The sequence below is a fragment of the Solea senegalensis genome, linkage group LG18 (assembly GCF_019176455.1).
Source record: "Solea senegalensis isolate Sse05_10M linkage group LG18, IFAPA_SoseM_1, whole genome shotgun sequence".
Classification (NCBI taxonomy): domain Eukaryota; kingdom Metazoa; phylum Chordata; class Actinopteri; order Pleuronectiformes; family Soleidae; genus Solea; species Solea senegalensis.
Window position 1 is genome coordinate 18,814,531 of NC_058041.1, and position 24,817 is coordinate 18,839,347.

General features: G+C 41.6%; 4 protein-coding genes across 4 annotated transcripts; 3 read left to right on the forward strand and 1 right to left on the reverse strand.

The window, feature by feature from the left end:
• Positions 1–2,162: 2,162 nt before the first annotated feature.
• On the forward strand, positions 2,163–7,535 carry plaub (plasminogen activator, urokinase b). The gene is made up of 11 exons (XM_044014293.1): positions 2,163–2,244; positions 2,321–2,438; positions 3,030–3,134; positions 3,227–3,380; positions 4,004–4,101; positions 4,205–4,240; positions 4,720–4,918; positions 4,999–5,150; positions 6,222–6,362; positions 7,009–7,157; positions 7,244–7,535. Exons 1-11 carry the CDS (start codon positions 2,188–2,190, stop codon positions 7,427–7,429), a joined length of 1,395 nt encoding a protein of 464 aa, XP_043870228.1. The 5' UTR covers positions 2,163–2,187; the 3' UTR covers positions 7,430–7,535.
• Positions 7,536–12,507: 4,972 nt separating this feature from the next.
• LOC122759423 (DELTA-stichotoxin-Hmg2b-like) lies at positions 12,508–14,753 on the forward strand. The gene is made up of 3 exons (XM_044014306.1): positions 12,508–12,590; positions 12,684–12,826; positions 14,261–14,753. The coding sequence occupies exons 2-3, from the start codon at positions 12,723–12,725 to the stop codon at positions 14,688–14,690; spliced, it is 534 nt and encodes a 177-aa protein (XP_043870241.1). The 5' UTR covers positions 12,508–12,590; positions 12,684–12,722; the 3' UTR covers positions 14,691–14,753.
• Positions 14,754–15,747: 994 nt separating this feature from the next.
• On the forward strand, positions 15,748–17,862 carry LOC122759422 (DELTA-actitoxin-Afr1a-like). Its single transcript, XM_044014305.1, has 3 exons — positions 15,748–15,818; positions 16,134–16,254; positions 17,345–17,862. Exons 2-3 carry the CDS (start codon positions 16,151–16,153, stop codon positions 17,793–17,795), a joined length of 555 nt encoding a protein of 184 aa, XP_043870240.1. The 5' UTR covers positions 15,748–15,818; positions 16,134–16,150; the 3' UTR covers positions 17,796–17,862.
• Positions 17,863–18,209: 347 nt separating this feature from the next.
• LOC122759417 (endonuclease domain-containing 1 protein-like) lies at positions 18,210–24,814 on the reverse strand. Its single transcript, XM_044014300.1, has 2 exons — positions 24,030–24,814; positions 18,210–22,174 (listed from the first exon to the last, which is right to left on the reverse strand). Exons 1-2 carry the CDS (start codon positions 24,312–24,314, stop codon positions 21,554–21,556), a joined length of 906 nt encoding a protein of 301 aa, XP_043870235.1. The 5' UTR covers positions 24,315–24,814; the 3' UTR covers positions 18,210–21,553.
• Between the last annotated feature and the right edge of the window lie 3 nt (positions 24,815–24,817).

Sequence of the window (24,817 nt, forward strand, 5' to 3'; positions counted from 1 at the left end):
AAGAACAGCTTCTAAATATCAAACAGACAAAGACGTTACATTAAAATAATAAAATACGTTTTTTTCTGTCATTTTTGTGTAATTTAAAAAAAATAGACCGACGGTCCTTAAACGCACCGCAGAGAGAAGCAGGATCCAGGTGAAGCCACTTCCGGGTTCCTTATGTACATATTTACTGACGTTTACGTCTATTTACGTCACTTACGTTTAAAAAAAACATCATCATCTTCGTCATTGAAGTTTTTTTTAAAAAGTTTGTTTGTTTTTTATGTTTATTCAAAAAATGTTCACTCATTCACTCGTTTTTATTCATTTTTCACCAAAGAAATATACACAAATAAAGGTTTTATATAAACGGAACAGCAGCGACACCCAGTGGATACAAGCAGTAACGTTTAGATTCACACCTGCCCTGAGTAAAGGACAGGCGTGAAACACTTAAATAACACTTAAATTTAAGTGTGTTTATGTTTAGAAAAATACTTAAACCTTAAAAAAATCTTATAAACTATAACTGAGTCAAACTTCATTTATACAAAATAAATAATGGGGATTAAAAAAAGGTCATATTTTAAAGATTAAAGCCATAATTCTGCAAAACAAAAAGTCAGAATTCTCAGATTAAAGTAAAAAAAGTCAGAATTCTCAGATTAAAGCGAAAAAAAAGTCAGAAGTCTTGGATTAAAGCAAAAAAAAATTAGAATTCTCAGATTAAAGCAAAAAGTCAGAATTCTCAGATTAAAGCAAAAAAAGTTAGAATTCTCAGATTAAAGCAAAAAGTCAGAATTCTCAGATTAAAGTCATACTTCTTATTTTATAAATCAGAATTCTTAGAAAAAAGTTGTAATTCTTCAAATAAAATCAGAATTCTGAGATAAGATTATGATGTTAATCTCAGAATATTGTCTTCATATTTTTAATATTTTGACTCTTGTGTTTTTATTGTCATTGCATCACTTTGCGTTTGAATTTGTCCAAATCCGGAGCCAGAACCAGAGCCAGAGCCAGAGCCAGAGCCAGAATCAGAATCAGAACCAGAGCCAGTGCCAGAAGCAGATTCACGATAAACAAAGTTCTGCTGAGATTAAAAATGTCGACCATAAATATAAAACTGAAATATAAAATAAAATAAATATAAAACTGAACATAAATGTTTTCCTCACAAACGCTGACTCAGTGTTTTCTAAACTTTGTTTTCCTGTAAACATTTATGTCTCTGTTGGTTTCTCAACGCGCGGTCGCGTTGTCATGGTGATGTAAGGTCAGGTTGATGCCCTCAGACGCGTCGCAGTGTGGAAATCATAATCCCACAGATTTAAACACATACACACACACACACACACACACACACACACAGGGTTTAAAGCTGCAGTACGCGAGATCACTGGAAAAAACAGACAATAGTAAAATGCGAAAAAATACTTACATTTGAGGGTTCTCCGCTCTCCAAAGCTCCTCCCACTCCACATGTTTCATTTGTGACACGTGACAAATCTGAAAGGCTCCACCCACATGGACACATGTTTTATTACATTTATGGTAATTTTAGTTTAGGTGGTTTTTTTTACGTGTAAATACAGCTGCTTAGTGGAGCAGCCAGTACAGGGCGACACATACAGGAACAGAATGTTTTGTTTTTAATGTTAACTTAGCTTAGCTAGCTAGCTACAGCAACTCAATTCCAACACCAGACTGAGTTCTTTTGTTGAGTTGTGTTTATTAGCATTAGCATTTCTAAATTCCGTGGACACATATTAAATGAACTTGGTAAGCTTACTAGTGAGCAAACCTAGCATTAATGCTAACATTAATAACCTGAATTTTTAGTTTTAGTCGTTGTTCCGTAACTGTTGTAATACAATAGTAGGAACAGGAAGTGGTCTAACTTTGTGGTTTTTTTTGTAACAGATCAGGACCCAAAGTTTGTCCTCGTAAATCTTACAGACTGGACGTTTAATGAGCAGATGATCAGGATTCAAACAAATCCAGGATTTGCTAGCTGATATAAAAACCACAGGATTCCTGTGTGTGTTCACACCTGTGAGTCATTCACTCGCTCACAAACAAGGATTCACTTACATTAAAAAAATCAAATACCATCCAATCACGCCTCCTCCTCCTCCTCCTCCTCCTCAGCTCGTCTACATGCGCGCTCATGCAGACAGAGTCAGTCCACAGTGAGGAGACATGACGAGCGCAGGAGTCTTCATGTGGACGCTGGTCGCTCTGACGACAGCGGAGACAGTTAGGGACATTTTTAACTTTCTCATTTTCCTCATCTTCTTTTCATATGAATTCATCTCAGGCTCTTTAATTTCAGGCCATGCTCGGGAACAATGGGAGGGTAAAACGTTCACATTTCTCTTCCTCTTCTTCTTCCTCCTCTTCATTGTCTTGGTCCTCATCGTCTTCATTCTCCTCCTCTTTTGAAAATTCAGGTAAGAAACTTTACAATTTTGCTCCTGGACGTTTGTTGGCGGTGGTTTACAAATAGCCCCAGGGGCCCCCGGAGCTTTAACGGAGCGTAATTATGTTAGTGTGTCAGTGTGCTAGAATAATGTCATCCTACAACTAAATCTCACAGTGTTTGACACACAAACTGCTCACGCTCTCACACAAAAGTCCATAGAGAAAAATCAGTGATTTTAACATCACAGCACAGTGATGTTGCTGATCCACTTCTGCCTCCATCACTAAGTTCATGTGTTATTCTGTCAATTCGGCATTTCAAAATGTTCGCTCAGATTTACCTCAGTGACACAAAGTGACCACACGAGGCAGCAGTAGACCAGCAGCTCCTGTGTCCCTGCAAACTTAAATCGATGATTTTCTCTATGGGGTTTGGTGTGGGAGAGTGAGTGGTTTACAAACTTCAGCTTCCTGTTGGAAAAGTCTGTCTAACAGTGAGACGAAGACGTGAACATGTGACGTAGATATCATGTGAGTCTTCGTGTTTTGTGGTTGTTTGGCCCCTAAAGTCTCTTGTTGCGCCCCTGCTGTGTAAAACATGTGTGATGTTATTTCGTCAGATGGACTCTGTCTTCACGGAGGTTCATCAGTTCCGTCGTTGACGAGCGGTGAACACATGTTCTGTTTGTGTGCTGATGGGTTTGAGGGAAGCCGCTGTGAAACAGGTGAGTTCTGACATTCAAACCTGATTTTATTTACATTCTTTCCACATTTTTGATTTGAAATAAATAAATAAAATCCCTCGCTGTCCGCTCAGTGAAAGGAGGTCAGTGCTACGAGGGCGTCGGCCTCTACTACAGAGGCTCAGAGTCTAAATCAGAGAGTGGATTGACCTGTGAGACATGGGACGCCGACATCAGGGAGCGTTACCTGTCCTCAGACGTCAACGCAGGGAGACACAACTACTGCAGGTAATCTCAGATTATAATCTCTGATTAAAAACATGGGAAACATTAACACAGATTTGTTTTGGGTCAACATAATAACAGTGATTGATGTTAGAATTATAGTTTTGCTAACTGTCCATATGTTAAATGCGTTATTTTACACCTAAAATAGCTAATTTTCCAAACTAGCAAGCTAACGTGGTCCATTTCGTACATTTTAGCTTGTTTCAGTACATAAAAACAGCGTAGCAACAAATTTCCACACAACTTACACCAGTAAGAGAACAGTCATTAATGTTAGCATTATCGTTAGATTTGCTAACTGGCAAGCTAATCTAGTCTATATGCTAAATACATCATTTAACACATAAAAACAATGTAGGTCAAGATTTCACAGTCTTCACAAATTGGTTAACAATGGGTAATTTTAGCATTATAGCTAATTTTGCTAATAAAGTCCATCTGATACGTTTCCACAGAACTTAACAATGATTTGCCAGTTTTGTAGATATTTATGGAACTCATTGCTCATTGGTGTTGGAATTTAGTTGCTGTAGCTAGCTAGCTATGCTATGCTACGTGAAACAAACATTCTCTTCCTGTGTTTTTCCTGTGAAAAAGTGTTTGATGTTTTTTTTTTCTCACAGAAACCTTTTCTACCAACGGCGTCCGTGGTGTTACGTGTGGAGGAACCAGCAGCTGGTGAGGGAGTACTGCAATATCCCGCGCTGCGGCTCAGACTCACGTAAACATTTATTTCCTCTTCTTCTTCTTCAGATAAATTTGTATCCAGACTTTGTGCTGATGGTGTTTTAAAGTAAAACTCTTCTCTGGTCTCGTTCTTCCAGCTCCGCCTTTACCTGCACCGACCGAGCCACAGCCAGGTGAGTCGCACACGCACCTGAATAGGTGATATTAGCTAGTGATGCTAAAGCGGAAGAATTCGGAATTATAAGAACTTTAAGTGGGATTAGAATTCTTTTTAACTGATCTACAGTTGGACATTGTTGGCTTTGATTCTTGTGTTGGACATCGCGCTCATGACTCTTCAGTGGCGACACTCTCTGACCAGTCAGTGGCCGGCAGTCTGTTGATGTCACATTTTAGTATCAGCTCAGCTGAACCTCGTTAGAGCAGGAACTAAAGAAAACACCATGTACCAGGTAATAATGAGCCGAGTGGAGCTAGAACTTCTCGTGTCATTGAAGGAACCATGTGGAACCAGTGGTTAGAGTTAGCGCTAGCCTTGTGTTATTTCAACACAACACCACCTGCTCCTGATTCTTGGCATCTCACTAAAGTTACCACATCCCGTTCCCATGTGTTTGCCTGCCATTGTTATGTCTCTGCTTTAATCCCACAGCTGCAGAGTGGACATGTGGTCAGCGCAGCAGACGGAAGCTTCTGAAGATCGTTGGTGGAAAAGTTTCCACGGTGGAATCTCACCCGTGGATCGCTGCCATATTTGTGCGCAGCAAATCCAAGGAGAAGGTTTTCCGCTGTGGCGGGAGTCTGATCTCCGCCTGCTGGGTCCTCACGGCCGCCCACTGCTTCCCCCACGGGTAGGAAGTGAGGTCATCGCTGTAACGAGGTGACGCGTTGAAAGAGATTTGGAACTGATTTGTGTGAGCTTGTGTTTCAGCTCCCACGACAAACCGCAGCGTTTCTCTGTGACCCTGGGGAAGAACGCTCTCAACGAGACGGACCGGACTGTGGAGCAGAACTTCAGGGTGGAGAAAATCATCGTCCACGAGGACTACGACAACAGCGAGGGCAACTTTAACAACGACGTGGGTACGAAACCATCAAACAGTGGTTAATGTCAGTGTGCTAGCTAATCTAGTCCATATGATAAATCCATTTTTTACACAAAATTCTTTTACAGAACTTCAAAAGTTGGATAATAGTGGTTAATGTTAGCATTATAGCTAGATACACTAACTAGCGAGCTAATCTCGTCCACATGACAAACACATCATTTTATACATTAAAAAATAAAAGGTTTTCATAGAATTTCATAAGTGGAATAATTGTTGCTAGGTCTGCGAACTAGCTAATCAAATCCATTTGATAAACACGTTTATTTGGTCCTAGCTTAGCAGCGTGTTTTCACACAACTTTACAAGTGGACACATAATAATAATAATAATAATAATGAATTTTATTTGTAATGCACTTTATATTGAACAAACAATCTCAAAGTGACTGGGAGCGACGTGGCAGAAGGCTCTGTCTCCCATCGGAGCTTGGTCACATCAGTCGTTAATGTTAGCATTATACCTAGAGTTGCTAACTAGCAAGCTAATCTCACCCATATGACACATAACACATACTTTTATACATAAAAAATTGTTTTCACAGAATTTAGCAGAATAATGGTGGTTAATGATAGTGATATAATTTGCCAACTAGCAAGCTAATCACGCCATATGACAAACACATAATATTATAAACAAAAATAGTTTTCACAGAATTTCATATTAAGAATAATGGTGGTTAATTTTAGTGATATAGCTAGGTTTGCTAACTAGCACGCTAATCTGGTCTATATGATCAATACATTAATTTACACATAAAAACAGCTTAGCATCAAGTTTCCACACAATTTCACAGGTCGTATAGCAGTGATTAATTTTAGCGCTACAGCTAGGTAAAGTTAGCTTAGTAGCAAGGTAAACACATGACTTTTATACATAAAATGAGTATAGCAACATGTTGACAGAAGCACATGAGCTATGCCACGCTCAGAGCGGCCATCTTGAATTGTGAATTTGAAGAAGAATGAGGCGTTGACACAAGTTGATTATGTGGAATTACAACTTCAGGGGGCGCTGTAACTGAACCTGTCTTCTCATCCTCTCTCAGCCCTGATGAAGCTGAAGCCCAGACGAGGTAAATGTGCGGCGGAGAGTAAATCGGTGAAGATTGTGTGTCTGCCATCGCCTCAGCAGATCATCCAGCCCGGCGTCACCTGTGAGATCGCAGGATACGGGAAAGAGAAACAGGGTGAGGAACTTCCTGTGAAGACGACAGGAAATGGCTTCATCCACTTCCTGCCAGATTGTTGACTGTCATGAAATACTGATATCAATGTGTCCATACAAGGTTCAGCAACTAAAATCTACGTCAGTTTAAGTCTACGATATCTACGTCACATGTTCACATCTGATTTTCTCTATGAGGTTTGGTGTGGGAGAGTGAGTGGTTTACAAACTTCAGTTTCCTGCTGGAAAAGTCTGTCTCACAGTGAGATGAAGACGTGAACATGTGATGCAGACATCGTAGACTTAACCAGACGTAGGTTTCATTCGCTGAGTCTTTTGTTAAGTTGCTAAAAGGTGTTTTTTCGCAGACTCTCTCCTGCAGGTTCTTAGCATCGCTAACAGCTGTCAGCTCATATTTCAAGTGTTGAGTCTGTGTCAGTGTCTCATATCAACCACACATCAGTAAACCCAAACTATCCCTTTAATGTAACATCAACAATGTGAAGGAAAACAAAGTCGTGTTTCAAGGGGGAAACACTTTAGAACCTTAAAAGCCTTTAATACCCTGAATTAGAGCAGTTAAGTAAATATAATTACCTCTGATTATACTTTATCCTACAAACCATAAAACAAAGTCTGCGTGTATGTTAACGACTTCCTGTGTGCAGGTCTGTGGTATAAGTCTCAGTATCTCAGAGAAGCCTGGGTGAACGTCTTCGCCGACGACGTGTGTCGACACAAGGACTATTATGAAAACTTGATCACTGACAACATGTTTTGTGCCGGGAGACTCGACTGGAGCCAGGACGCCTGCGAGGTATGTGTGCATGTCTGGACTGGAGGACGCGCCGCTGCCACAGCACTGCTGCTGCTGACTTCCTCTCTCTGTCTCCGTCCTCACAGGGAGACTCTGGAGGGCCTCTGGTGTGCGAGCTCGACGGCAGGCTCTTCCAGTTCGGGATCATCAGCTGGGGCGACGGCTGTGCCAAGGAGCTGCGACCCGGCGTCTACACCAAAGTGACCAACTACAAGCAGTGGATCGAGGAGAAGACGGGCCTCAGGGTCGGAGCCGCGCTCCCACAGAAGTGAACGTGAAGCTGCTGTCGCTTTTAAATCAGTTTAAGTCGGCGATGACGATGTCTTCAGAACACGTTCACGTCTTTATCTCTCTATGGGCTTTGGTGTGGGAGAGTGAGTGGTTTACAAGTCTGACAGTGAGATAAAGACGTGAACATGTGACGTAGATATCGTAGACTTGAACTGATGTCGATATTTTTGTGTCACAACCACCGTTAAAAAACCCTGAACTATCCCTTTAGCAAATGCAGCTGAAAATAGATCCTAAAAATGCACCAAGGGATTAAAATCTGATGGATTTACATCAATTTGTCGTCAGATTATTTGCAGGAGTTGTTCATAGTGTCATGTAATCCCCTGGTTTTGTCAGTAGGTGGCGGCAGATAGCTGTGAATTCACTTTAGAACAGAATTGTGAGTGAGTGAGGCGCATAATGCTTCTGCTTCTCATGAGTTAGAGAGTGAATGGTCTTAATCTCTAATCTCTAAGGGTTGATGAAAGCAGGGGAAGCTTTGGGGGTGGGACTATGGTGTGATTGACAGCGTTAAACCAGCTGTTTAATCTGTCTAAATGTAAATAAGTGCATGTTTGTGTTTATTTTATGTCACATTAACAATAAAGTTGCTTTAAATCCCATTTTTACTTAAAATGAAATGAATATTTTCTCTTTATTTATAGTCACATACAGTTTTTTATATACACACATATATATTTGTGTATATATGTATGTATGAATAAACATTACAGGAACATGTCGTCCACTGTCTTTTCAAAATAAAGTGACGTCTGATGTGAAATAACTAAAACCTATGTCATAATCATCCTGTCCACAAGACGACGCTGAAGTTGTACAAATGAAAAATGTCAAAGCAACAGTTGATGAGTGAATGAGTGAACGAGTGCAGTTTCTTTATGTCGCTGTCATGACCTCTGGATTATTCAGGATGTTTTTATTAACTTTTTTTTAGTTCTGATTCTGGTTTCCTGTTTTATTTTGTACTATTTCCTGTGTGTGTGTGCACCTTGTTGAGTTTCACTTCCTGTCCTGATTGTGTGGCCTCGCCCCTGATGTTGTTCACCTGTGTGTAGTATTTAGTCTCAGTTGTTTTTTAAGGAGGAGTATTTGAGGGTCTAACTCAGACTTGTTAGTAGTGATGGGAAGTTCGACTCTTCTTACTGACTCAGATCTTTTACTCTCGGACAGTAAATTGAACTAATCTTTTTTTGAGTCATTTCGTTCATTTCGTTCATTTTTACAGCGGTTGGCGCTGTGTCCCTCTTGTGGGCGTTGTAAAAAAAGACCACGGTTCTCAAACACTTCAGCTGACAAAGTATAATAAACAAAATGCCACAAGGAATTCAAACCATATGAAACCTTGTGTCCTTGTGTCCTGTGTCCTCTCTGACATTGTTGTTTAACAGCACGACAGTGACTAGGTAGCTGTCACGTGACCTGAGGACGGACGCTTGCTCACTTGTCCTGAACTAATTATTTCTGCTTCCTTTCCTGCTGAGCTTATGCAGCTGCCTGCCATCGTGTGGTGATGGAAGGTACTGCATGAAAATGAACGAATCACTCACTGAGATGACTCATTACTCCCGAGTCATATAAAAGATTAGTTCATTTTGAACAAAACGTTCACGAACGACATATCACTACTTGTTATCGGGAGTTTACCCCGGGTTTACACAGATGGTTCCACAGACGGTTCCACGGACGGTTCCACGGACGGTTCCACGGATCCAGATACAGGGGTATCAGGGTTTGGGGTAGCTGTTCTGGTGAGGGGTGTGGCAGTCAACAGGAGGACAATGGATAGACAGGGTGTGTACACTGTGGAAATGTTGGAACAGAAGGGTCGACACTTTCACCAGGTGCAGCGTAGTGTTAAGGGGCGGGGCGTCAGGAGACACAGCAGGAGGGAAGAGTATGGATGAGGTTGAGGCTGGGACACTTGATAAAACATTGAAACTGGTGGGGAGGCATCAAACAGGGTTGTGTGAGGGATGTAGGGAGGTGGAGGAATCAGTGGAGCGTGTACTGCTGGGGTGTAGGGCATATGAAGAGCAGAGGAGGGTGACGAGGGACAAGTTGAGGGGTGTTGAGGGTGACGAGGACAAGTTGAGGGGTGTTGAGGGTGGGTGTTGAGGGGTGTTGAGGGTGCCTGAGGGTGACGAGGGACAAGTTGAGGGGTGTTGAGGGTGCGAGGGACGAGTTGAGGGGTGTTGAGAGGTGACGAGGGACAAGTTGAGGGGTGTTGAGGGTGACGAGGGACAAGTTGAGGGGTGTTGGGGTCCAGGGATTTGAACTGAAAGATATTCTAAGTGAGGGTGACGAGGGACAAGCAAGTCGAGTTTCTGAAGAGTGTAGGAGTGTGCGGAAGAATATGAGCGGAAAGGGCCTCGATCTGGGATGTTTGTATGTATGTAGACATTTAGGAGGGGAGGTCGGAGCTTGACCCACACCCTAGGTCAGTAGGTGGCGGTAATGTCCTATAATGTCAGTGGCCAGCCGCCGTTAAAAACCATCAGAACTATGGCTGTTTCTCAGTACTCAAGTAAACAAGTATGTACTTGCTTACTTGGGAAGTATATACTTATGAAGTACGCTGGGAGTATATACTTGCCAAGTACAGGAGTACACAAGTTTGTGGTTGTTTCTCAATACTCAAGTATGCAAGTATGTATGTATTGTTCTGCTGTTTGAATGATGGCCGGCGCTGAGTGCTGCAGCCTCATTAGCGCCACCTACGGTGTTGATAAATGAACATATGAAATACTTTTAATAAATGCATATATATGTTGTTATTATTTTTACATTTTAAATATTTAACTTCATTTATTAATTTATTTCTATTAAAATATACAATACAAATAATATCATCTGGAAAATAGATATATTACAGCATTGTAGAGTAGTATATATATATATATACATGACGTGTACAAATATATACTATCTATATTTAAATATATATATATGTATATACATATAGTCAGGTCAAAACATTTCCATTAAAAACAAAATAACACAACAAATCTATGGATCACACCGAGCATCTAATGACAGCGACGTCTGAGCCAGCGGATCATTTCATCAGGACAGGCCGAGGTCACGCTGCCCTCTGCTGGACACAGTGAGCGCCGAGCGTCCAAATTAAATGAGTCATTTAATTCTAAATGACTAATTTCTCGCCTCAAATGATGTTAAAACTTTGTTCCCGGGACAAAGAAAAATATTTATTTCAGATTTATATTTCGATTATCTGCTGCTATGCTCCACCGAAATGTATTCTGGGATACATGGCCATCCCAAGTACGCTTAAGTCACCTCCGATGCATACTTGGTAAAAAATGGGCGGAGCAAGAAGACTTCCGGGTATGAGAACCGTCCTCGCTGTTCACTTACTTGAGAATTGGAACAGAACTTGGACTGAGGCTGATGACGTTTTCACAAGTACCAGAGTACGCCCAGGTACGCGCAGGTACGCACAGGTACACACAGATACACACAGATACACACAGATACGCACAGATATGGATAGAGAAACGGACTTTGTGTGAACATTAGACGTGAATTGAGTGAATGTGAGAACTCTCAGTTCATCTCAACTGAAAATGACAAGTGTGACTGTTTCTTCTGCTACTGATTTAGCTTCTACTGATTTCCTGCTACTGATTTAGCTTCTGCTACTGATTTAGCTTCTGCTACTGATTTAGCTTCTACTGATTTAGCTTCTGCTACTGATTTAGCTTCTACTTTTAGCTTCTGCTACTGATTTAGCTTCTACTGATTTCCTGCTACTATTTTTGCTTCTACTGATTTAGCTTCTACTGATTTAGCTTCTGCTACTGATTTCTTTCTATTGATTTAGCTTCTGCTACTGATTTAGCTTCTACTGATTTAGCTTCTACTGATTTCTGCTACTATTTTTGCTTCTACTGATTTAGTTCTACTGATTTGCTTCTGCTACTGATTTAGCTTGCTACTGATTTAGCTTCTTACTGGTTTAGCTTCTGCTAGTGATTTAGCTGATTTAGCTTCACTGATTTCCTGCTATTATTTTTGCTTCTACTGATTTCCTGCTACAATTTTTGCTTTTACTGATTTAGCTTACTGATTTAGCTGCTACCGATTTAGCTTCTGCTACTGATTTAGCTTCTACTGATTTCCTGCTACTTTTTGTTTACTTATTTAGCTTCTGCTACTGATTTAGCTTCTTACTGATTTAGCTTCTTATTTAGCTACTGCTACTGATTTAGCTTCTGACCGATTTAGCTTCTGCTACTGATTTAGCTTCTACTGATTTCCTGCTACTATTTTTTCTACTTGCTGCTACCTTCTACTGATTTAATTTGGCTTCTGCTACGCTCTATGATTTAGCTTTTATTTAGCTTCTGCTACTGATTTAGCTTCTGCTACTGATTTAGCTTCTACTAATTTGGCTTCTGCTACTGATTTAGCTTCTACTGATTTAGCTTCTAATTATTTAGCTTCTAATTATTTAGCTACTGATTTAGCTTCTACTGATTTCCTGCTACTATTTTTGCTACTTTTACTACTGATTTGCTTCTGCTACTGATTTAGCTTCTACTGATTTAGCTTCTAATTATTTACTGCTACTGATTTAGCTTCTGCTACTGATTTAGCTTCTACTAATTTGGCTTCTGCTACTGATTTAGCTTCTACTGATTTAGCTTCTAATTATTTAGCTTCTAATTATTTAGCTTCTGCTACTGATTTAGCTTCTACTGATTTCCTGCTACTATTTTTGCTTCTACTGATTTAACTTCTGCTACTGATTTAGCTTCTGCTACTGATTTAGCTTCTACTGATTTAGCTTCTGCTGCTGTTTTTGCTTTTGTTGTTTTAGTTGCTGCTGATTATTTTTTAAATCAGAACAGACAGTCTGGTATTTCTCCTCCACCCTGAGGCCTGGTGATGATGATGATGATGAGTATCTTTCCATAAGGTGTTGAACCTGTTGGACGCTGATGCCACACCTTTGCGATGACAGGAGGCGTGTCCTGACTGAGAAAGATCTCATGACACGCCTAGTGAAGTTGAGTGGGCGTGACAGAGTGGGCGTGTCCACGCACTGGCTCTCAAACCAGACTCGGGACTGTCAGTCAGTGGAAGCTCTGTCGTCCTGCGTGTGTGACACAAACTCCAGTGAGTACACTTGTGATTTTGACACCTTTGTTTCAGAGACTGTGGAAACTTTTATTTTCATATGTATATAAATGTCATGTTCTGTGGTGTCAGCCCTGAACAGTCGCTCAGCCTCGTCCAGCAGACGTCATCATGCCCGAGACCGCAGAGTCGCACTCCTTCACCCTCACCACTAACCGTAACTGCACCATCGAGATCACTAATGTGAGCTCCAACTTTTGCCTCGTCAACCCAAAGTAAGGCACGCACACACACATGTATGAGTTATATTCCCTGTTTTTTCCGTCTTTTTTTTTTTTTTTACGTTTGTTTTTAAAGTGAAAATTTAGTGTTTTAGTGCAGGGGTTCTTAAAATCTGGGTCGGGGACCCACAGATGTGTCACAGGAGAGAAACTTTGGGTCCCTGATCAAATGTATTGAAGATTTTCAAGTATATTTTGTTTTAAATTAAGTTCCAAATAATAATGGTTATCACTTTACATGATCACTTTCAAATGAGGCGACAGAAGCGTGATTCACTCTCGTGATTATTTATATTGTGATTTGGTGTCGGAATATATTGGTTTTTTTTTAACCATATGGAAAATTTGGGAAACAAACAAATAAATAAAAATAAATAACAGCAATGCAGAAATTAACTCTTTTTTTTTAGTAGTAAAATTCACTTTTATTTTATTCGTACATTTCCACAACAAGAACAACAAATATGGTTTATAAACTTAAAAAAACACCTAAATTAAGTTCATTCTAAATAAACTAATATGAAGTTAATTATTTGGTGAGAGTTACATATAAATAGTTTCTTATTCTTAATATCCTCTTTAAAGAAAGACTTTTATTTTTAAGATCTATTTATAGTCAACTGAATTTCCACAAATACTGAAATACTTTCAGTAATTTTTTTTTTAATCCAAACATTTTTGGTGAAACATTGACTCTCAAATTTAAATGTCTTTAATTTATCCATTTATTGACGGATAACTAAATTAATTTAATCCCAGAAGGTAAATTAAGACTATGCAGTTGCCAGCAACACGAGAATAACAATGGGTTTAAGTTATAAAATTTAAAAACAATACTTGTGACAAACAAATAATTTAATTCTCTATATGTATTGATCATGATGAACAATAATCTGACGACCACATCAGATTAAAAAGGGCGTGACACAGTCTCACACTGAGTCGTTGCACAATATCAGTCACAGGACCAGTTTCTGGTTCACAGATCCAGTTCTTCTGCTTACCATTCTTTTAAAGGGAGAGTTCACATGTTTTTAAAGTCAGGACGGTTTATGAGTTACTTTGACCCACACCAAACCCCATAGAGAAAATCAGTGATTTTAACATCACACACACAGGAGCTGCTGGTCTACTGCTGCCTCCATCACTAAGTTCAAATGTATTATTTTGTCAGTTTGGCATTAAAAAGCCTCAGTTTAGATTTACCTCAGTGACACAAAGTGACCACACGAGGCAGCAGTAGACCAGCAGCTCCTGTGTCCCGCAAGCTAAAATCACTGATTTTCTCTATGGGGTTTGGTGTGGGAGAGTGAGTGGTTCACAAACTTCAGTTTCCTGTTGGAAACGTCTAACACTGAGATAAGGACGTGAACATGTGACGTAGATTTTGTGGTATCTGCAGTCTTAATTCTTCTTCTCCTCCTCCAGAGTTCACATGGAGAGCGGCTTCAGCTTCAGTCCTCCACAGCCGACCGTGCGCATCAACAAGACCGAGGTGTGCTCCTTCACCAAGGACGACCACACGGCGTCGGGCGCCGTGGGCGTCCTCACCTACGAGCTGTTCAACATTCACAGCCGCAGCTGCAACGAGCTGATGGCCGTCATGTTCTCCGTGCCCTACGACTACAACTTCTACCAGAACTGGCTGGGCGTGGGCGTGTACGAGCACACGCACGCCGTCGACAAGAAGCTGTTCAAGGACATGTACGAGGCCAAGGACTTCACCAACTTTGTGCGTCACAAGGCCGACGGCTCCGGCGTGAAGTACGCGAGCCGCATGCTGGACGTGAGGGGCTGCATGTCCGACGAGGGCAAGGCCATCGTCAAACTGGAGATCTACGACAAGATGGGCAGATGAATGTGTTTGTACAAATGATTCTGTCTGTCCATCTGTCAGTCAATAAAAATAATAATTCAACGAGTTCTTTGTCTTTGACTTTTATTTCATTTTGAATGGGGGGAAAAAAAGAGAATTAGCAAATGAATAAAACATTTTCAGAAGAAGAAATGTTTACACTTAAGTGAGCAAATAAGATGACGTGACCATGTCTTTACATCCCTGTTACAAAATGACGACAAATATTATCGAAAAGTTACCTTTTTTGCATATTTCTAACATCCAATTGTACATTTCTGGAATGTGTATGTATATATGTGTGTGTGTGTGTGTGTGTGTATATAGACACATACATATATACACACAATACTTTTAAGATAAACTACAAACATGAACAAGTCAACTGGAACCACTCACTCTCCCACACCAAAGCCCATAGAGAAAATCAGTGATTTTAACATCACACACACAGGAGTTGTTGATCCACTGCTGCCTCCATCACTAAGTTCAAGACTTTTATTTTGTCACTTCGGATTTTTGAAATCCTTTGTTTGGAGTTACCTCAGTGACACAAAGTTACCACACAAAGTGACAAGCAGCTCCTGTGTCCCCTGTGAGCTAAAATCACTGGTTTTCTCTATGGACTTTGGTGTGGGAGAGTGAGTGGTTTACAAACTTCAGCTTCCTGTTGTAAAAGTCTAACAGTGAAATAAAGACGTGAACGTGTCGGACTTGAACTAAAATAAACTTAAAGAGGGTGAGTCTCCGTCTCGGCCTCAAAAATCTGTTTTTCTTTGAGTAAAATTATTGCAACAAACGGCGTGTTTTTCTCCGACATTCAGAGGGCGTGTCCACAGTCGAGACAGCACCGTGTGACTCAGCGTTGCAGGAAAAACTGAACAAACCAGACCGATGAGACAGAAAAAAGCTACAGGTTACGGCAGTTGTGTTGTTGGTTACACCCTAACATCGCAATCATCGCAATCTTCACATACCCCGAGTGTGAACGCCTCACAGGAGGGGGGAGGGGGGGCGGAGACAGGTGTGGGTGGGGGCGTGTCACATTCCCAGACCTGGATCGAGTTTGTGAAGACGGTGTTCAGACCTGACACTGCCCAAGTGAGAGTCACACCTGAGGTCCACACACAGGTAACACATTTTTTACCTTTAACTGTTCCTTTAACTGTTCCTGTAACTGTTCCTGTAACTGTTCCTGTAACTGTAACTGTTCCTGTAACTGTTCCTGTAAGTAACTGTTCCTGTAACTGTAACTAATTCCTTTATTCCTCTAACTGTTCCTGTAACTGTTCCTTTAACTGTTCCTTAACTGTTGTAACTGTTTCTGTAACTGTTCTGTAACTGTTGTAACTGTTCCTTTAACTGTTCCTGTAACTGTTCTTGTAACTGTTCCTTTAACTGTTCCTGTAACTGTTCCTGTAACTGTTCCTTTAACTCGCGCCGCAGCGCCGACAAACGACACCATGAGTGAAACAGCAGAGGCTCTCGCTGCCAACCAGCAAAGCCGCAGAAACATCACGATTGAGATCACGAACCTCACCAACAAGTACTGTCTGCTGGACCCCAAGTGAGTGCAACACACACTTTAAAGGCACTGTTCATAGTGTTTTTCTAAAGTGTGCTTATTTGAGTTACTAGAAACACTGTCAACACTGGGACTGTGGTGCTGTGAGCGCCCCCCTGTGGCTCAGCAGATACATGGCTTTAGCTTTAGCAACTTAATAATAAACTTAAGTCTGCGATGTCTTAAGAACATGTTCACGTCTTTATTTCACTGTTAAACGTACAAAGTTTGTAAAGCACTCACTCTACCACACCAAAGCTAAATGATATGTAATGACATATAAACCCCATAGAGAAAATCATTGATTTTAGCTCGTGGGGACACAGGAGCTGCTGGTCTACTGCTGCCTCGTGTGGAATGTCGAAGTGACAAAATAAGACATGAACTAAGTGACGGAGGCAGCAGTGGATCAACAACTCCTGTGTGTGTGTGATGTTAAAATCACTGATTTTCTCTATGGGTTTAGGTGTGGGAGAGTGAGTGGTTTACAAACTTCAGTTTCCTGTTGGAAAAGTCTGTGTCACAGTGAGACAAAGACATGAACACGTTCTTAACATGTTGTAGACTTAAACAGACGTAGATTTTATTAGCTAAACCTTTGTTAGGTGGCAAAAGTCTGTTTTTTAACACACTACACCAAACCCCATGGAGAAAATCAGTAATTTTAACATCACAGCAGGTGACAGCACACAGGAGTTATTGATCCACTGCTGCCTCCATCACTAAGTTCAAATGTCTTATTTTGTCAGTTCGGCATTTGAAACCCTTCATTATGATGAATCAGTAACACAAAGTGACCACATGAGGCAGCAGTAGACCAGCAGCTCCTGTGTCCCTGCAAGCTAAAATCACTGATTTTCTCTATGAGGTTTGGTGTGGGAGAGTGAGTGGTTTACAAACTTCTGTTTCCTGTTGGAAAAGTCTGTCTCACAGTGAGATAAAGATTTCTTAAAGATAGCATAGATTTAAACTGTCTCTTTAAAGAAAAATTTCAGCCGTTGATTTTTCACAGAAAACAGCAATTTTCTCCCCAGATTTACACTGTAAAACTTTCCCTGTTGTTTTTTCTTTCTTTGTTTTCCCTTCACGTCAGGGTTTACCTGGACAGTGGCAACTGCCACAGCCCCCCCCAGCCCACGGTGCGCCCGCAGAAGACCGAGGTGTGCAACTTCACCAAGGCCAGTGCCAAGGCCTCGGGCGCGGTGGGCGTCCTGACCTACGACCTGTTCGAGAAAGACAGCAACGGCGCCCAGGAGACGCTGGCCATCATGTTCTCCGTCCCCTACGACTACAACATCTACAAGAACTGGATCGCATTGGGGATTTACCCACAGGGCAAGGAGTGCAACGAGGCTCTGTACAAGGAGATGTACAACAACAAGGAGCAGAACGGGTTCAAGCGCGAGGAGGCAACAGGCTCCGGGCTCACGTTCGAGGGCTCCAGCCTGGACATCAAGGCCACCATGTCCCCAATGGGCCGGGCCATCATGAAGGTGGAGGTGTGGGACAAGTTCTTCTCGCCACGGCAGCACCAGCACTACTGAGCGGCGAGTGTTTAACCCTCTGTTCCATCCGTTCATGCAATAAAAACAAACACCTGATGTGAAAGAACACGAGTCTCGTTCATCGCTGTGAACTTTTAAAAAAAGTGGTTTCTGTAAAAGTCGAGTCCAACTCGCAAAACGGGTTTCTGTGTCAGAGTGAGTCATCTGTGCCGTTTGTGACTCTTTGACACAGTGATGGCAACTTTTTAAACTAAACACATTCAAATTTAACATATTTACTGATTTTCTAACAAAGAAACTGTGGAAAGTTTTTTACTGATATAATTTACACAGATTTAAAAATATCTGAAAATACATGGACACTTTAAACATAAAAAAAACCAACCTTAAAGTGTATGGAGGACCATAAATGACATTATAATAAATAAAAGAATGAATCAATGAATACATAAATAAATAATAAATTGAATGATTTAGTAACTTTTCGGTTTATTTGTCAAACACAATGTTAAAAAAACTAAAAGTTTTTAAACATATGACAAAAAAAAAACTTTGAATTTATGACAGGATCAACAACATTTACACAGATTAATTTATGTTAAATATGACATGAACGTAGAAGAATGACCTAAAAAAGCATATATGACATTTAATCTGTAAAAAAGACCTGCTGGATTATTACAAGAATCCTAATTTACATTCATAAAAATCTGTTTTACACCCACTTTAATATAGCAACAGTGTGATATAGAGAATAAACACGACATTAAAGTCACTGTACATGTGCATATATGTTGCACGAGGGCACCACCTGCTGGTGGGAGCAGCATTGCAGTATTGAGGTAAGTGGGTCATGAGCCATGAGAAATGTGATTGTTTTTTAAACTTTGCATCTTTCTTCTTCTTCTTCTTCTTCTTCTTCTTCTTCTTCTTCCTTCACATGGTTTGTAAATTTTAATCTCAGCTACAATTTGAGACTTTTTTCTCCAGTGAGGTACGTGTTGTTGTTTCAGTTCTGCTTTGAAGTCTACATCAGTCTTAAGTCTATGTGGACTCATGGGAACATTTTGGTCAGTTTCTCTCACTGTTAGACGGATATTTTTGACAGGAAACTGACGTTTGTAAACCACTCACTCTCCCACACCAAAGCTTATAGAGAAAATCAGTGATAGTGAGCTCGAGGGGACACAGGAGCTGCTGGTCTACTGCTGCCTCGTGTGGTCATTTTGTGTCCCTGAGGTCAATCTAAACCAAGGTTTTTTAATGCCAAACTGACAAAATAAGATATTTGAACATTTTAGCAGCACTGGATCAATGACTCCTGTGGCAATTGTTACAGCTTTGCCCATACTGACAATGCTTTTGTTTATGTTCATTGTCTTTCCTTCTCTTTTCTGTGAAAGCTGAATTGTGGAGTTCCTCAAGGCTCAATTTGAGGCCCCCCTTTACCCTTTACTCTGACTCTCTTTTATATCGTTTTTCTCAGATTTCTTTAAGTTTCTTTGCAGCATAAACAAGCCCAAGACAAATAGTCTAATTTTAAGACAAACCATCTTGCCTTGTTTTCATTACAACAGCTCACATTGAGGTATAATTACCAGTATCAAGCTAAAACGAAGTTAACAGAAGTTAAATTCACTGTCACAGATTGGTGTGTGAGTAAAAACTTCCTCCATAACAAACTTTTTTTATGTGTTATTTTTTTTCCCACGTTTTAAAGAACTTTACAGCAGATTTATAAGATAGTTTCTAAGAAATTATTATAATGACAAATATATGTTGCCTACTGCAGCTTTAACCAGGATCTTCTACAGGGTTTCTCATTCCTGGTCCTGGTGAACCACTGTCCCTGGATGTTCCCCTTCTCTAACACACCTGAATCAAATAAACGGGTCGTTATCAGGCCTCTGCAGTGCTTCCTGATAATAGTAATAATATTAACTTTATTTATATAGCACTTTTCAAAAACAAAGTGCTTTACAATAAAACAGATAACATAATGAGTTAAAAACCCAGACAAAGATAGAACACAGAATAATTTAAATAATTACAACAATACCAACAATTAAGAAAAAGCCATAAGATAAAAGTGAGTTTTAAGAAGGGATTTAAAAGAGGATACTGAGGGGCACGAACAGCAAAAGGCCCGGTCCCCTTTAGAGACAAGTTGAGATTTTGGAACCATTAGGAGGGCCCTGCTGGAGGATCTCTGGTCAGTACATCACAAATATAGGCAGGAGCCTGACCATTCAGGGCTTTAAAAACAAGCAGTTAAATCTTAAAATCAGTTGTAAAACTCACAGGTAACCAGTGAAGAGCAGCAAGGATTGGAGTAATGTGATCACATCTCTTAGTACGTGTTAAAAACCTAGCAGCAGCATTTTGCATCAGCTGCAGTCTGTGAATGTTTCGCCTGCTGATACCAGAGTAAAGTGCGTTACAGTAGTCAAGTCTGGAAGAGATAAAAGCATGGATGACCTTTTCTAAGTCTGCAGAGGACAGGAATGACCTGATCTTTATTAGCTGTCTCAGATGGACAAAGCATGACTGCACCACTTTAGTCACCTGAGTATCAAAAGATAATTCTGCATCAAAGATGACACCGATGTTCTTTATGAACATTGTTAGACAAGGCGCACAGACTAGAGGAGAGACAAGTAATGTCACTACTTTTGGGGCCAGAGAGACTCATAACAACTATAACAATTTCTGATTTGGAGTCATTCAACTGCAGAAAATATTCAGAAATCCAATTTTTTATCTCAGCAAGGGAGGAGAAAATACGAGGAACATCACTTATATCAGGCTGCAGTGGAACATACAGCTGCGTATCATCTGCATAACAGTGGAAATCAATATTGTGTCTGCGTATGATTTGCCCCAGGGTTAACATGTAAACAGTGAATAGGAGGGGACCCAAAATAGACCACTGAGGGACCCCACAAGAAGAGGAGGCTTCTCCAAGCCTTACAGAGAATGACCTGTTGGACAGATAGGAGATGAACCAATCCAGAGCCACATCACTGACACCAACATCATTTTTCAGACGGCTGATTAAGACATTATGGTCCACTGTGTCAAAAGCTGAGCTGAGGTCAAGGAGAATTAATATTGAATAGAGGCCTGAGGCGGCAGCAAGCAATAAGTCATTGGCGACCTTAAGCAGTGCAGTCTCAGTATTATGAAAGGAGTGGAAACCAGATTGGTATTTTTCAAAAATATGATTGTCATTCATATGAGAAATCAGTTGAGTGGAGACTATTTTTTCTAAAATCTTGGATAAAAAAGGCAGCTTTGAGATTGGTCTAAAATTACATAAAAGAGAAGGATCTAGAGATGATTTCTTTAAAGAGGGTAAACAGTGCCATGATTAAAATAGGAGGGGAAAGTACCAGTAAACAAAGAGCAGTTGATAATGGCTAAGAGGTCTGGACCAACCGTCTGGAAAACAGCTTTTAAAAACCGGACAATAGTACTTTCTAGGGTAGACAGAGAGATTTCACTTAAGTGGGTTAAGGTTGAGAGTGCGCAGGAGTCAACTACCATCTCTCTGAAGTCGGTGTTAAGATTCTGCCGAATCTCCACTATTTTGTTAAAAAAGTGATTATGAAATTCTTCAGATTTGTCTGGGGAGGATTCAACTGGCTGGCTGGGGGGGGGGTGACCAACCACAGAATTAACAGTTTCAAAAAGAATTCTGGGATGATGAGCTGACCATTTGAATCAGGTGTGTTGGAGCAGGGCAGTCGGTCCCCAGGACCAGGATTGAGAAACCCTGTTCTACATTCTGTGCAGGATCAGTGTGATCCAGAACATCGCTCGTAAAACACACTGACCACGGCACTGAGTCTGTCCCTCAGATACATCTCCAGCGTTTCCAGTGACATCCGCCTCACGTCGTAACCCCTGAACTCTTTCTTCGCTGTCTTACTCACGGGTACGATTTCCTCGCTGCTGTTGCAGTCGTTGCGGCCGATGGCGGCGTAAGTCGGGAAGGTGTTTCTCAGTTCCTCTGGAAGGCTGCTGTTGTATTTGGGGCAGCAGTAGGCCGACCACATGTACTCTGGCACAGCCACGCGGTGGTTCTTCAGCCAGTGCTCCTCGCTCTGGTACGGGATGGCGCCGGTCACGACGTACGCCTGTCCGAGACAGAAGGCTGCGAGGGACTTGTTGACGGTCTGCTCCAGCTTTTCCCAGGGCCCGTCGTTGGAGCCGGCTTTCTGCGGGACAACGTTGGTGAGGGTGAAAGTGGCTGTGCGGTCCTCATGAGTCCGGTGGTGAAGGCTCGGGTTCATGTGACCACGAGAGTAGGTGGAGTTAATGTAGTCTGGCTCCACCGCCTGGCTGTCCACCACGTTCTGGTCCAGAGGGCCCGGGGGGAACCGGATCATGTTGCCAGCAGCTCCTGGGTAAGCCAACTGTTTGTTAGGGAGTGGAAAAAAGAACCAGATTGTAATTTAGCGCTTTCTAAAGTTCTAATTTTTAGTCATCAACTCATTTGAGCATTTGTGGTTCTGACTTATGATCAAACACAGTCTTACAGTTTCCTGAATGAGGCCAAGCTGGGAATACATTTTATTAAATAGCCACTAGGGGGTGTCAAAACAGGGGTTCAGATTCTTAAGGTTGACGGCACTACCCGTTTCAGGACAATGGGTGTGCACTAGTTAGTTTGTTCTTCATTGAATAAAATGCTAGCTCACTAGCTGAGCTGTCAAGTTGTTGCTATGCTGCTATAGAACTAAACTGCTGGGGGATTTTCCTGTGGTGCGCGCACATTCACTCTCTCATACTCAGGATATGATTCTGACTTTTTATATATGTCATTAACCTTGTCTCTTTCTCTCCCTAGTTTGTGTCTTTCCTTACTTCCCTATCATCAACTGTATAAACTTGTAACCTGATACAGTTGTTGTGTATCTGCTCCTGGTCTCTCTCTCTCTTCTGTCTCTACCTCATCTCCCTCTTGTCCTTTCTTTCCCCCCTTTCTGTCCCCCACCTCTCCTCTGTCCCCCATTTTTCCTTTCAACCCAACTGGTTGAGGCAGATGACCGCACATCTCTGAGCCTGGTTCTGTCAGAGATTTCTTCTTCTGTTAAGAGGGAGTTTTTTCTCTCCACTGATGCCTAGTGTTTGCTCATTGTGTGAACTGTTGGGGTTCTCTGCTCTCTTTGATGTTGTCTATGTACAGTGCCTTGAGATAATGTATGTTATGATTTGGCGGTATACAAATAAAATTTTATTGAACTGAATTGAATCTACACGGTGGTGTAGTGGTTAGCACTCTCGCCTTGCAGCGAGAAGACCCGGGTTCGAGCCCCAGTTGGAACAAGGGCCTTTCTGCATGGAGTTTGCATGTTCTCCCCGTGTGTGCGTGGGTTCTCTCCGGGTTCTCCGGCTTCCTCCCACAGTCCAAAAACATGCAATGTGGGGATTAGGTAAATTGGACACTCTAAATTGACCGTAGGAGTGAGTGTGAGAGTGAATGGTTGTTTGTCTCTAGTTGTGTGTGGCCCTGCGATGGACTGGCGAACTGTCCAGGGTGTACCCCGCCTATCGCCCGATGTAGCTAAGATTGGCACAGCACCCCCCACGACCCTCTGGTGGAGGATAAAGCGGTTAGATGATGACTGACTGACTGAATTGAATCTTTCTATGACTGTTGTCTAGCGAACCAGGCCACAAAATATCCGACTTCTGAGGGACTGTGACTGTGCAGTGTTAGCACTCACATTTGCGTGGCTTTGAAGCATGACAGGAAGTGGAGCCTGATTCCTGGTTCTTGAGGTGGAGGATGGCGGACTTTGCAGCAAGAGTTTTTAATGTCACAACATTTGAGAGGAGCAATTAAGTCAGGTGCAATTAATCGAACAAAAACAACGGTGAGACCAACAGCTTCATTTCTACCATAAACTGTTTATTGCACAAATGTCATTTGATTGGCTAGCGCTTCAGCTGCTGTTTAGCAAGGATGGATTATCGCATGGGCCAACCGGGCCGAGGCTCAGGGGCCCAAGGGCTCAGGGGGTTGACTATCCCAATATGTTGCAACTACGTTATTCATCCCCATATATTAATGTTTTAAAAACACACAAATAACATCTTTCTAGGGTTCCTTAGGCTACACTAACCCTAACACGTTATCCAAATTGTCAATTTGAGGGCCTAAGACCCAGTGTGTTAGCCTGAAGGTACGGTTGGATTAATGAGTATAGATCCAGCCCAACATTTGTCAACAGCCAAACGCAGCAGAAACAAAGTGAACTTCCTCACCTGTGGCTCAAACTTCCAGAACGTCGAGGGCCTCTTTCCCTGTGGCACCGTGTACACATAGGCCGAGAACCACGGAGAGCGTCGCGCTCGACTGTACAGCGTGGCAAACCGATACTGGTTGTCGTAACGTTGGCAGATCGGAGTCCCTATCAGACCTTTAGGAGGCCAGGACCTGTAGAAGAACTGCAGGCAAGGAGTGAAGTCCCCAACATCAGCGGCTGCCAATCGCCAGTGTCCACAGACGGAGACGAGGACGACCACAAGCAGAGCCAGAGGACGAGACATTCTGGTTCTGATGATCCAGCACTGAAACACAGAGCTCAGGGTTTCTTCATCAGCACACAAAGCAGAAGTGGTTTCAACATGACATCAGAGTCTGCTGTTTTCACACTTCACTAACTTCACTTCCTGTGTTGACTGTTCATTTACAGAGACAATAAATCAGCAAGGGGCAACAACGACAACGAGTGTGTGTGTGTGTGTGTGTGTCACCTGTGTCTTGTTATGTCTCTCTCTACTTTGCTGCACAATCACTGGGCATTAGAGACACCTGTTTGATAGCAACTCAATGTTCTCCATCACATGACATGGTGAAGATGAACTTGAAGTTCAAACCAAGAATTAGAATGAGGAAGTTAGTGGTTGAATTGTGGCTAGGTTAAGGTGAGGGTTAGTCATTAACTGGTTAAGGTTAGTGATAAGGCTTTGTTTCGACTGTTCAAATGAATGAACGTCAATGCAGAGACCTGAGAAGAGTAGCTGGACAAACGTGTGTGTGTGTGTGTGTG